The following is a 12,772-nucleotide window of genomic DNA, read 5'->3' on the forward strand; positions in this document are numbered from 1 at the left end:
GTGTGTGTGTGTGTGTGTGTGTGTGTGTGTGTGTGTGTGTGTGTGTGGGCGTGCTTGCATCTCTGTGTGTGAGTGTCTGGGTGGGTCTGGCTGGACAGCGCCTTCTGAGTCCTGGAGATAAGATTTAGTGTTGGTATGACTTTTACTTGCTCTTGGTGTCATGTCTCTTCCAGAACAAAGGAGAGACAGAAAGAGGAAGGGAGGGAGGGAGAGAGGGAAGAAGGGGGAGAGAGACCAGAGAGGAGGAGAAGACCATGGCTATGGGGGGGGGGGGAGAGAAAAGGAGAAGGAGAGAAAGATTTGGAGAGTGGTAGAGGGAAAGTGGGAAGGAAGGCGGAAGGTGAGAGGAGCTGGAAGAAAGGGTTGCTAGGGGACAGTGATGGATGAAGGGGGAGGGGAGAGATGGACAGAAACAGAGACAAATGGGAGAGAGAGACAGAAACAGAGACAGAAAAAGACAGAGGGAGGCAGAGAGAAAGAAACAAGGGGGGGGGAGAGGAGAAGGGAAGGAGAGAGGAAAAGAGGGAGAAACAGACAAAAAGGGAGGCACAGAAAGAGAGGAGGGTTGGGGAGAGGAGAGAGGGAAAGAGAGAGATAGAGAACAGAGCAATAAAAAGGAGAGAAGAAAGATTGAGCCGGAGAGTGGAGGAGGGGAACAGGAGAGGAGGCTATAGGTTTTCTAAGTCATCCAAGTCCTCACCTGGGAGAAGAGGAAGGGAAGACATAGGCAGCTCATGTTCCGAGAAGAATGGGAGAGACAGACAGACAGACAGAAACAGAGATAAAGTGAGACAGAGACAGAGAGGGAGAGTCAGAGATAGAGAGAGAGACAGAAAGACAGAGATAGAGACAGAGACAGGAAAATAGGGACAGAGAGAGAAAGAGATAGAGACAGATGCAGAGACACAGACAGACAGACAGACAGACAGACAGACACACACACACACACACACACACACACACACACACACTGAGAGACCCAGCCCTGGCCAGCTGTTTCTGGTGGGCTGCCTCTATCTAACTGTGTGGGCAGGATGGAGGGTGGCAGGGTGTTGGCAGCAATTCATATGTGCCCAGTGTGTGCATTTCTGGGTGCCTGTGGACGAAAGCATAGGCCTATGCTCTCCCCTCTGGGCCCCCACAGTCTCTACATTCATGATGTCTCTCCAGAGTTGCTGCACAGTGTTGTTGTATACCTTTGGGGTGTACCTGTCCCAAGTGTGAGTGTGTGGGTGTGCATACACTCAGCTATGGAGGGAGTTTGTGTCTACACCTATCTGTGCCTGGTGTATCTCTCTAGCCCCCTTAGCTGCCTGCCTCACCTCTAGATCCCACTTTCTCTTACCTACACTTAGCAGCCTTCTCAGGGTCCCCAGTGGGTAGGACTGAGGGGAGCAGCCACTCTGTGCTCTAAGCTCCAGGGCTTGAAGAACTGGGGGGGCGGCTGCAGTATGAACAGGCCATATTCAGGATCCCCTTTGCTCCAACTGCTTTCTGCTCCCAGGCCAAGCTGGCTGCTCAGGAACCCCAAGAATTTCATCACACATACCCCCTCCCACTCCACTCATCCTGGCTGAGGTCTGACCTCTCCGGGGATATAGGCAGGTCCTCCTCTCTCCCAGCTCCCTCCTCCATCTCCCCCTCTCCACAGAGAGGGCAACAGAGACACAGCCACGGGCACCTTATCAGCCTGCTTCAGGCGAGACCCCGAGTAATGCCATCCATCACTGCCAGCTGCCTGGGCGAGCGTAGTGAAGGCGGAGAAGATGAGGAGAGGCAGAGCAATGAACTCAAGGAAGGGGAAGGAAAAGGGGATGCCTGGGAATTGTGTGTGTGTGTGTGTGTGTGTGTGTGTGTGTGTGTGTGTGTGTGTGTTGGGGAAGGGTGGGAAGGGATTGGGGGCTTCTGGGGAAAGGTCAGAGGGCCTGCAAAGGGAGCAGGTGACCCCACTTCTGGGGAGCAAGCCCAGGAGGGCATCTAGAGAAAGAATGGAGGCTGGCCCAAGGCCGGGGGTGGGATTGGGCCAGTTGAAACTGAGAGGCTGGGGGAAGACGGGACTCAGGCCCCCCTTCACCAAGATGGCTGGTGCCGTCACGCCTGAGGGAGCTGAGCAGCCAGTTGCCTTGGCGACAGGAGGAGAGTACCGCATGCTAATGAGACTATGGAGACTGGAGGAGCTGGGCAGCAGCGGGGTCCAGGGAGGGGGGAAGGGGTGTTAGCTCTGGCCCAGTCACCTGGGGTCCCACTACCTGCCACTGCTGGTTGAGGGAATAGGGCAGGACCTGGGGCTCTTGAGCTGGGAAACTGGATGCCAGGGTTCTGGGCAGCTGGTTGGGAGGAGTGGCTATCAGGACTTAGTACCAGGGAACTGGAGAGGAGAGAGGCCAGTTGGGCCTTGGGGTCAGAGCTGGGCCCAGGGAACGGCATGAAAAGCCCCCAGGCAGGACACCAGAGTTGCCTGCTTTGTAAGGCAAACTTCTCCCTTCCCCTTCCTCCCCATCCACCCTCACAGATGGGGGCCCTGGGGATGCTAGGCTTCTTGGGAACAATGAAAAGTGACCATGTTCCTTTGGTGGGAATACCTTGGTGAGCCAAGCAATGAGACTGGGAGATGTCTGACTTACCCCGCAGTCCTAGGGCCCAGGAAGGGGAAAGCCAGATCCGGCCCAGAGAGAAGGGAAGGGGTGGGGTATGATGCAGGATCTGTCCAGGGCCTTCCTGCACTAGTCTGCTCACCTCCTGGCCTCTCATTCCCCAACCCTCCAGGAACCCAGGCATCTTGGTCCTCGGCTCCATCTTGGAAACCCTTGGGGCTCTGTAACCTTGACAAGCTCAGGCCCGGCCTTAGCTCCCCTTGGGCGGACGGCTCATTGCCACAGCAACCGGGACGGTTTCCAAGGGCAACATGGTGCTGCTGGCGAAGTCCCCTCCCACATCTCCCGCCCAGATGTCAGGGTGGCTGGGGGTGGGGGTGCGGTGAATGAGGGGAGGAAGAATGGTTAAGGGGGATGGGGAACCTGCTGAGGAAAGGTAAGGTGAAATGAGGGGAGAGGGTCCATCTTCCCATTTGGCAAGACCTGGGGGTGCTGCCTGCCTTTGGGAGTGCTACTTTCCCAGCTGGCCTTTCTCTCTTTGGGGTCTGTGTGTCCTGGAGTCAATGGGCTGAGCTGTTCTCCCCAGATCTGCTGATGCCTCACTTTAGAAGGATCCTGGAATGTCCCTTTGCCCATCCCTAGGTCAGAAGTGTCCAGCTCCTCTTCTATAGCCAGGATATAGCTTTTGGGGTCTCCCCAGAGAAGATCTTGGCAGGGGGAAGAGGCTAGAGGCTGGAGTCTGACCAGACTGCACAACCCTCTCCTTCTTGTCCCCACGGTTGGTTGGCCCCAAGCCTCAAGCCCCAAATCCTTACAGAGGAGTTCAGGTCTCCTGCCTCCCTAGGCCTGAGGTCTCCCTGTGGTAGATGCCATCCCCTCTAGGTCACCCTGGCCAGCCTCCTCCTCCCTGGTCTTCCTAGAACCCAGGCATCTGGCCCCTTGTCATCTGGGGAGTCTGAGCAGCCAGCAGTAGCAGCCCTGTGGGGGTCTCCCAAGGGCTCCACTTCCCAGGCCCAGGAGCGCAATTAGTCCTCCAGTCCTCCAGAGAAGCAGGGCCATGCCAGGGGGACAGCCCCAGCTGCCCTGCGGCTCTGCGGAGGGGACGTCGCACTCTCTCTCCAGGTGGCTTTTGGTCTCTCTGTGTGTTTTATTTTCTCCTCCATCCGAATCGTTTTTTCTCGTTGACCATTTTTTTTTCTGTCCGACTCTCGGAAGAAAAAAAAAAGAAAAAAAAGAAAAAGGAAAAAAGCACCTTCCCTGCCAAGCTTCTCCTCCTTTTCCTTTTTTTTTTTCTCCCCTTGGCAAGAAGAAATAAAGAAACCAAACCCTCCTGTCTCCCCTCACTCCCTGCGATAAGCCCTGGCCCCATTATCCTCTGGTCGCTCCTGGCCCCTTCTCAGCCCTCGGCCTCCTCCTCTTTCTGTCTGTCTCTCTCTGATTTTCTCTGTCGCCCTGACTTTTGTCTCTTCATCTCTCCATCTCTGTCTGTCTCTGACTCTCTCTGACCTTTGTCTGTGAATCTCCCTCTCCCTGGGACAGGCTCTGACTCTCTCTCCCCAACTTTGGGTCTCTCTGTTTCCTTGTGAATCCGTCTTTCCTTCTCTGACTCCATCTCTCTCAGTCTCTCTGACTCTCTCTGCCCGACTTTCTGTCTCTGAATCTCTCTCTGTGTCTCTGATTCCATCTCTGACTCTCTCGCCTTGATTCTCTGTCTTTCTCTCACTTCTTTCTTGGCTTCAGGCTCTCTCTCTGTGTCTCTCCCCTTCCTTTCCCCCTGCCCTTGGCATCGGGCCCCCCTCCCCGGCTCCCGGGCTGGGGGCCTCTCCCCCCGATGCCTGTCACAAGTTAAAAAGGGTTTTAAATTGTGGCAGCAAAAGCTTACCCCCTTCTCTCTGGCCGATTTTGATGACTCGTGTTTTCTGTTTCTTCTTCTCTTTTTTTTTTCCTTTTCTTTCTTATTTTTGTTTTTGTTTTTGTTTTTTTTTTCTCCTCTTTCTTTCTCTCTCCTTCCCCTTTTCCAAGGTCCGGCTCACCTGACGTTAAACAGTGAAGGTATGAAGTTTTGGTTTGGTTTGGTTTGGATCTGTCCCCCTCCCCCAGTCTCCTGAATTTTGTTTTGCCCTCCCCTTGCCCCTCCCTCCCCTCTCCCTCGTCTGTCTGTCTGTCAGTCCGTCTGTCCCTTTTTTTGTTTTGGGAGGCTGGGCTGGGGGTGGGGGCTTGTCTCCATCTGTGCTCCTCCTCCCTCCTTGCTGCCCGCCCCCCAGCCCCGCCCTCTCCTCATCCCACCTTGGTTTCTGACATCAGCAGATGTTCAAACTCCTGCCGCTGTCTCCAATCACCCCTTCCTCGAGTTTTCCTGGTGGCATTTCTTCGTTTCTCTTTTTGGGTTTTTTGGTGGTTTCTTCTCCCTGCCACTCCTTACCCTTCCCCCCATCCTCTACCCTTTGTGATGGTGATTTATTTTCCTCTCCCACCTTTTCTGTTCATTCTTTTGTTTTTCAACCTGACTGAAGAGAGAAAGGCATGTATTGGAGAAGAGGAGGGCTCCCGGCCCCTGCCCATGGCCTGTCTCCTGCAGGCCCTGGGGGTGGGCCAGGGGGCTGAATACCCCATCCAGGGGCACTCAGTAGTTGGCCAAGCCCTTTCACCAAACAGTTCCTTTGACCCTCCTCTAGATAATTGGTGGGAGATAGGGGCTGGACAAGATGACCCCTAAGGTCCCTGCCAGCGCTTAGCTTTGGGCTTCTCCCCAAATGCCATGAGCCTGGGCAGGGAAGGCCATCCTCATCTGGCCCCACCCCCACCAGGGAAGTCAAGTGACTTTGCCCCAGCTTTTAGATCTCTGGTAGGTGGTGGAGCTGAGACTCCTACCCAGGACTCATCTATTCCATCACCTAGAGGAAGGGACGAGATACGGCCAGTTGACTGTTTGTTCTGTTGGGTCACCTGCACTTTTGAGGGCAGAGGAGGAGCAGGGAAAAGGGAATCCAGTGGTGACTCCCAGCCTGCCCATCCTCCTGGCTACTCCCATTGGCCCAGAAGGCCTGGGAACAGAATTCTGGTGTCCACACATCTCTTAGTTGGTCTCCCAGACATTCAGCTAGCTCCCTGGTGTCTGTGCCCCGGAGACATGGGCTGGGGTCCAATCCCCACTGGCCATGACTCTTCACCAGTGGGGCTGGGGGGAAAGGATACAAATGAGCCCTTAAGCAACTGTCAGGGATGGTCAGGAAAAGGAAGGGAGGTGAGAAGGGTGAGTGCTGGCTTGGTTTGCCTGGCATCAGGCTTAAATCCTGGAAGGGCCCTAGGCCCTGGCAGGTAGACTCAAGGGACACGATGCCTACATCTGTGGCGGAGTCTGTGGTTACAGGTAGAGGAGGAAAGAGTGAGCCAGCCCTTGTGGGTGGTGGGGGCAAGGCAGAGGATTTCTTGGCTCCTGCCCTCTCTTCCTCTTTCCCCTGTGCCAGGCTCCAGATTCTGGTTGTCAGGCCACCTTGGCCTCTGAGCCCACCCTCTGCTTCTTTGAGATGAGGTCTTGGAAGACCTGTCCTTACCAGATGGTAAGACCCTCTCAGGGTCCACTAGCCCTGGGCTTAGGCTGGGAGCAGGGCCCAGGCAGAGGCTTCTCCTTCATATTGACAATGGGGCCGATTTGTTAGCATATGATGGGGAGAGAAGTTCAAGCCCCTAGGGAGATGAGGAGCCCTTTGGTGGGGCTGGGCAGGTGAGCAAGTTCCTGAATGTGTAGCACAGCACGGCTTCCAGCCCTTAGCTGGGGTCTTTGGCTGTGCCATTTACTATCAATCAGTCAACGTTTATGAAGCACCTACTATATGCCAGGCGCTGTGCTAAGCCCTGAGAATTCTAAAAGGGTCCAAAGGCAGTTCCTGCTCTCAAGGAGCCCACAGTGGAATAGGGAGGCAATATGCAAACAAATATGTACAAGAACAAAATAGTTAAGGGAGGGAAGACGCTAGAATTAGGAGGAGTGGGGGAAGGCTTCCTTTGGCCTGGTCCGTTCCCCTCTTTGGACCCTGGTTTTCTCCTTTGTAAGACAAGGGCCTTGGACTGGAGGACCTCTGTCCCCCAACTTTCAGTCTATGATATGAACACCAGCTAGGGAAGTCTCTGGAGCAGTGGGTACCAGGGGAAAGTAGAGGAGAGCCCTTGGCCCAACCACATGCATGTGTCTGAGTGCCAGCCACAGTCCAGCTCATGCCACAGGAGAGAACATGTGGGCTTTGTTCTCATTGTTTGCCATCTTGGTGGTGAGGCAGGCTACCCCCAGATGTGGTGAAAAGAAGGAATTGGGAGCCACTAGGTGAATGTAGGGGGAAGAGGAGTGGAGGACAGAGATGGCAGGGATTCTGGCCGGCAGAAGAAAGTCAGGGTGAAGGAACTGGGGGAGCCTTATGGGGCAGAAAGCTGCTGAAGGTCAAGGTGCTGCCATGTGCCAGAGCCTAGACAGAGGGTGTGGGAGGTGGGCGCTCCCGAGCCTGCTTCCCACCCAGAGTCTGAGCCTGCCACGGAGTTAGTGGCAGTGCTCAGATGGGGCTCCACACAAGGGGGTGCCAGAGACCCCTGGCTTCTCACGGCCCAGCTCCCTCCTCCCCCCAGGCCCAGCCCCTTTCCAGCCCCGAGGCAATGTGGGAAGGAGGCATTTGAACCTGCCTGCTCCTGGGCGGTCTATGCGCCAGGCCCTGGAGCATGCTTCCTGCCCTGTCCCCCCAGGAGCCTCCAGTGCCTGACTCCCCATTTTGTTTCTCCAGTAGGGTCCCTACTATTCTCTGAGGGGGGGGCCGGTCGAGGAGGAGCCAGCGACGTACACCAGCCAACGAAAGGTCAGTGACTCCTCTATCTGGTCACCAAAAGGGCTCCTTCCCATTCTCCTAGGGCTGCTCCTTTTCTGGGAACCCCAGGGACTGCTGACCCCAGCTCTTGGAGTGACACATCCCATGCTTTTGTCCTGTCCACACCCTAAAGGCATGTCCCCTTGTGCTAGAGAATCTGGGAGACTGAAAATGACTCCCCCCACCTAAGTGGCAGCATCTACTATGTGCCAGGCACTGGGAGGGAGAGGAATACGCCCTGCCCTAGGGTGGCTTCCAGTGGAGGGGGGGAGCTGAGGCTGCCTTATCAAGGACGCTTTTGGTCAAAATCCATCCCTTCCAGCTCTGGGATGCCCAGTGCTAAGCACAGGATAAGGGAAGAGATGGGAATGAGAAGATGGCAGCTTTAAGGTAGCCACAGACTGTTCTCTTGGAGCTTGGGCTAGAAGTAGGGAAGAAGAACAGTGTGGCATAGTGGATAGAGCACAGGACTGGGAGTAGAGAAGACCTGAGTTCAAATTCTACCTTAGACATTCCCTGGCTTTGTGACCCTGGGCAAGTGAGAACATCTCTCTGCCTCAGTTTACTCATCTGGGAGTTCAGAGAGACTTCTGCTCCAGGTTCAGCTCTGACCCGTGGCCACCATGTGACCTTGACTGAGTCCCTTGCCAGAGTCCCCTCTGAGCCCCAGTCTTCTGAGCTGAAAGGGAACCAGGGCACTTAGCACTTGGTCAGCCTGAAAGCTCTTCCCCTTGAGGAATTAGAAGCTCAGAGAGGTTAACCAGTCTGAGCACAGACACACAGCAAGTTAATGACAAGACCGAGATCTGAGCCCAGGCTCAAAGGGTTATAGCTTTAAAGGTGGAAGAAACTTCAGAGTGGAGAGTGGGAGCTCCTTGAGGGCAGGGACCATCTTTTGCCTTTCTTTTTATTCTCAGAAGTTAGACCTGGCACATAGTAGGCACTTAAATGCTTATTGACTGACTGGCTCCGGAGTTATAGGTCCTGGGGTCAAATGCTGCCTCTGATGCTTGCTATCAGTGTGACCTCCTTGAGCCTCAGTTTCCTCATCTGTAAAATGAACAGATTGTTTGGCCTCTGAGGTCCCTTCCGTTCTCCATCTATGATCCTGTGATCTATGGTGTAACAGATTATCTCGGTCTGATCCAATCAGCATGCAGTCAGCACTCACTGTGTTTGAGGTGTTGGGCATACAAAGACAGAATGAGAACTGTTCAATCAGTCAATCAACATTGATTAATCATTTTGCCACAGATAATGAAATCAAGGTCCAGAGACGTTTAGCAACCTATCTAAGGCCCTGAAATTGGTTAATGGCAGAGCTGGGATTTGAACCTTGGTCCTCTGACTTGAAATCCTGTGCTTTTTATAATGTTCTCAGTTCAGGGAATCTCTCCTCCACGCCTGGACGTGATCTCTGGGGGCACTTCTTGGGGTGGGGCGGGTCATTCCTGGTTCCTTAGTGAGTGATTTGGAGCACTACAACTCCCATCATCCTCTGGGGTCAGGAGCTGTCCAGAGCCTCCTTGGTTTCCCGGCCCAGGTTCAGTTTTTGGGGGGCAGCAAGTCCCCTCTCTCCATGCCTCCCTCAGAGAGGCTGATGGAGCTGGAGTCTCAGCCCTAAGGCTGAAAGGCTGGCTACAAAAGTGGGGGAAGGGATGGCACCCTGGGCCACCCCAGGCTTCTGGCCTTTGGGCCTCAGTCACCTTGCGCTGTCACATTGATGTGACACCCTTCTTTCTCCTCTCTGCCTTGGTCACTGAATGAGGCCACCCCTGCCCCCCGCCTCCCTCCCCCATCCACTGCTCATCACATTCACATCCTGTTTCTCTCCGGTCTTCATCCTTCCCCTCGGAGTGTGCTTCCTTTTCCTGGGTTCCTCTTTTGAGTACCAACTGTTAGCCCTGACCTCCAAGACCTGACTCAGAGTATGGCTGTTGGTCTTTGCTTTTCTATGTGTTTCTAAGTGACTCTGGGGTCAGCCTGGTGTGTTGGATTCACATTCAAAGGAGCTGGGGTGGAGTCCCTTTGTGTCCCCTTGGGCCAGTCCCTTCTCTCTTGGGCTGTTTTCCTTTCTGTGAAATGGGGACGTGAGTCTGGGTGGTCCCTGAGGTCCCTGCCAGTTCAGAGTCCCAAGGTTCTTTTCCTCCTGTGCACTCAGTCTTGTGCTCAGCCTGGCTCTCTGGTGACAGAAGAGAAGGATTTGGTGTATAGATTTGGACCCAGTATGCAGAGTTGTGTTTCAGCTCAGGGATCTCTGAGCCAAAAGCAGGCTTCCCATCTAGGTGATCAGAATCATCAGTACAGATTTCTTGGCTCGGTGCCCTCCCCGCCCTCCTCCCGCTCACCTCAGATGCTCATTTTCTCTGTCTCCTTGTCCCATTTTCTCTTTCCTTCCTGGGCCCCCGTTTCCCTCCCTTGCTTCCCTTCCTAACTCACCCCCCTCTGCGGGGCAGGACTCACCTCTATTGCATCCTCACACCCCTCAGCCCTCACTTCCTTCCATTTTCCAGTGGCTAGGGGCAGGCGCCCTGGTTGCTATGGAAACAGCAAGGCGCTGAGGGATGCCCAGACCTTTCCCTGGAGGCCCCTGTCCCCCTTTCCCATCCAATCCTCTTTCCCCCTTCCCGTTCTCTCACAGCCTGCCCCCTTTCCCTTTCTGGCCTCTTTTCTCCTCCTTCCTCCTCTCCCACTTGCTGTCTCCCCTCTATGTTCCTCTGTTTCTCTCCATGGGTCCCCTCCCTTCTTTTCTTCCCAACTATCCCTCTTTCTCCTTCTGCGTCTCCTTTTCTTTTCATAATCTGCCTCCCTCCTCTGGGACTCTCTCCTTTCCTCTTTGTTCTGGATCTCCACCACAGCCCTGGAGTTGACAGTGGGGATGGGTAAGGATCTTTTAGGAAAACCACCTGCCTCACCCCCTAGAACCTCAGGGAACTAGTCTCTGTCAGCTGCAGTGGGTCTCTGTGCCAGCCCCTGGGGTGGCAGCTGGTGCCTTGGCATCCGGGAGGCAGGGAGGACAGAGGCCATGGGCAGCTTGCCCAGCCTGGGGAGGCGGGAGAGAGTGGGGAAAGAACAGTAACGTTGGGTGGGTGGCTGGGGGAGGAAAAATCACAGGAACATAGAATCCTAGATCTGGAGCTCAGAGGCCATCTCATTTTACAGGGGAGGAAACTGAGGCCTTCCAACAGACTCACATTTATGAGTAGAGATGTCCACTTGGTGGTCTCTTGTACTTGGGCAAGGTAGCCTCACATGTTGTATGATTGCTGATGTGGACATTCATAGCATACACTTCCAGATGGCCAGACGTGCCCACAGCTCTCTGGGTCTGCCTTCTGGGGTCCCATTCTCTAGTGGTCTTGGAAATTTGGACTGGCGAAAGGTCATTCTTAGTCAACAAGCCTCTGCAGGTACATAGTGGTGGAGCTAGATAGGCCCACACATGTAACACGTAACATGTGCTGTGCCCATGGCACGTCTCTAACAGGTACAGAGGTGCCACCTTCCTTCTCTGAGCCTCAAACCCAGAGGGCATTTCCTTCCAGCCCTACAGCTTAGAACTCCCTAGCTCCCTTTGAAGCTCATCTCAAATGCCACCTCCTACAAGAAGCCTTCTCTGATTGCCCCAGATGCCAGTGCTCCCCTCCCCCACCTTCTGTTGATTTTATATTCATTCTGCTAGGTGGTACAGTGGGTGGAGTCTATTTAGGACTTCAAGTAAGGAAGGCCTGAGTTTGAATCCTGTCTCAGGCACTCCCTAGCTGTGTGACTCAGGGCAAGTCACTCAAACTCACTGTGTCTCTGCTTCTTCATTGGTAAAATGGGGATAATAATAGCACCTACCTCTAGGGAGGTTGGGAGATCTAATGGGTTAATATATATATAAAATACTTCTCAAACCCTAAAGCCCTCTAAATGCTGCTGTAACTGCTCAGTCATTTCAGTCGTGTCCGGCTATCTATTACCCCATCTGGGCTTTTCTTGGCAGAGATCCAGGAGTGGTTTGCCATTTCCTTCTCCAGCTCATTTTACAGATGAGGAAACTGAGGCAAACAGGGTGAAGTGACTTGCCCAAGGTCACACAGCTAGTAAGTGTTTGAGGCTAGATTTGAACTGTGCACCATGGCGCCACCCCGCTGCCCCTCTAAATGCTCACTACTATTTTTATTACTTATATGTGTACATGTTGTATCCATGATAGACTGCAGGCTCCTTGTGGGCAGGGATCGATCGATTTTGTTTTTCTGTCTTTGTACTGGCCGCACCCGGCACAGTGCTAGGCACATAGATGAGTGAGTGATTGAGTGGTGTGGTGACTTAAGCTTTGCAAAGTGTCTCGTTAGCTCTTTATCTCATTTAAGCCTTTCCACAACCCCCTGAGGGAGGTGGTCAAAGAACGATGGACTCATTTACAGATGAGCAAACTGAGGCACAGAGAGGTTAAGGGACTTCCCCAGGGCCATCCAGCGAAGGAGGTCACTTGCCCCAGGTCACATAGCTAGTAAATGGTGGAATCCGAAGGACCCCGGCCAGCCTGCCCCGACTCCCAGGCTGGGGCTCTGTCTATTGTACCACACTGCCTCCCGATGGACGTTCCTTGCTCTCATGATCCTTCTTCCCTGCCTGTCCATTCCCCATGGAGCGGCTAGTACAGGTCCCACCAGCTTGTCCTACTGAGTGTCCACAGGCCCCTTCCCTGGCTGTGGGAGTGAGGGTCATGGCAATCCATTCACGCTCCTCCTGGCGCCTCCTGTGTGCACACTTGTACATGCCTGCTTGCACATTCTCTCTCTCGTCTGCTCTGGATTGCATCATTCTCCTAGTGTACCCAGCTTCCACCCCGCTTTGCACCCAATCCTGGATCTGTCTGCACAGTGAGGACAGGGCTATATAGGGAGGAGGGGGACCGCAGGACCCTCGGAGGGTCTGCCCTGGTGAATGATGCCCCAAAGCCCAGCCGCCTGGGAATTTCCCCAGGCTGGGGGAAGAGATTTCAACCTTGCTTTGTCCACATGCCCTTCCTCTGGCCTCACCTTCACCCTCGTGCCTGTCTCATGATTCTTGGCCTTTCCCTCTGAGCCTCAGTTTCCCTCTTTTAAATGAGGGAATTGAACCAGGGGTTCTCCCAGCTCTGACATTCCATGTTTTATATTCTAAGGTCCCTTCCAGATCCAATATTCTCTAGTCTCTGTTCTAAGGGCCCTGCTGGTTCTGATATTCTGTGTCCTAAGGCCCTTCCTGGCTCTGACATTCTATGTTCTAAGGTCCTTCCAAGGTCCGACATTCTCTGTTCTATGTTCTAAGGCCCCTGCTGGTTCTGATATTCTG

At 54.1% G+C, this 12,772-nt stretch overlaps 1 protein-coding gene across 1 annotated transcript in view; it reads left to right on the forward strand.

Annotated features, from left to right (window-relative positions):
- NRXN2 (neurexin 2) overlaps window positions 1–12,772 on the forward strand; it is a 159,524-nt gene that overhangs the window by 16,973 nt on the left and 129,779 nt on the right. Inside the window, exons 2-3 of the mRNA XM_027856256.1 lie at window positions 4,617–4,646; window positions 7,364–7,435. Coding sequence (XP_027712057.1) covers window positions 4,617–4,646; window positions 7,364–7,435 — 102 coding nt within the window. The remainder of the gene's footprint in view (window positions 1–4,616; window positions 4,647–7,363; window positions 7,436–12,772) is intronic.

The sequence above is a fragment of the Vombatus ursinus genome, unplaced genomic scaffold (genome assembly GCF_900497805.2).
Source record: "Vombatus ursinus unplaced genomic scaffold, bare-nosed wombat genome assembly UNPS02011369.1, whole genome shotgun sequence".
NCBI classification, from domain to species: Eukaryota; Metazoa; Chordata; class Mammalia; order Diprotodontia; family Vombatidae; genus Vombatus; species Vombatus ursinus.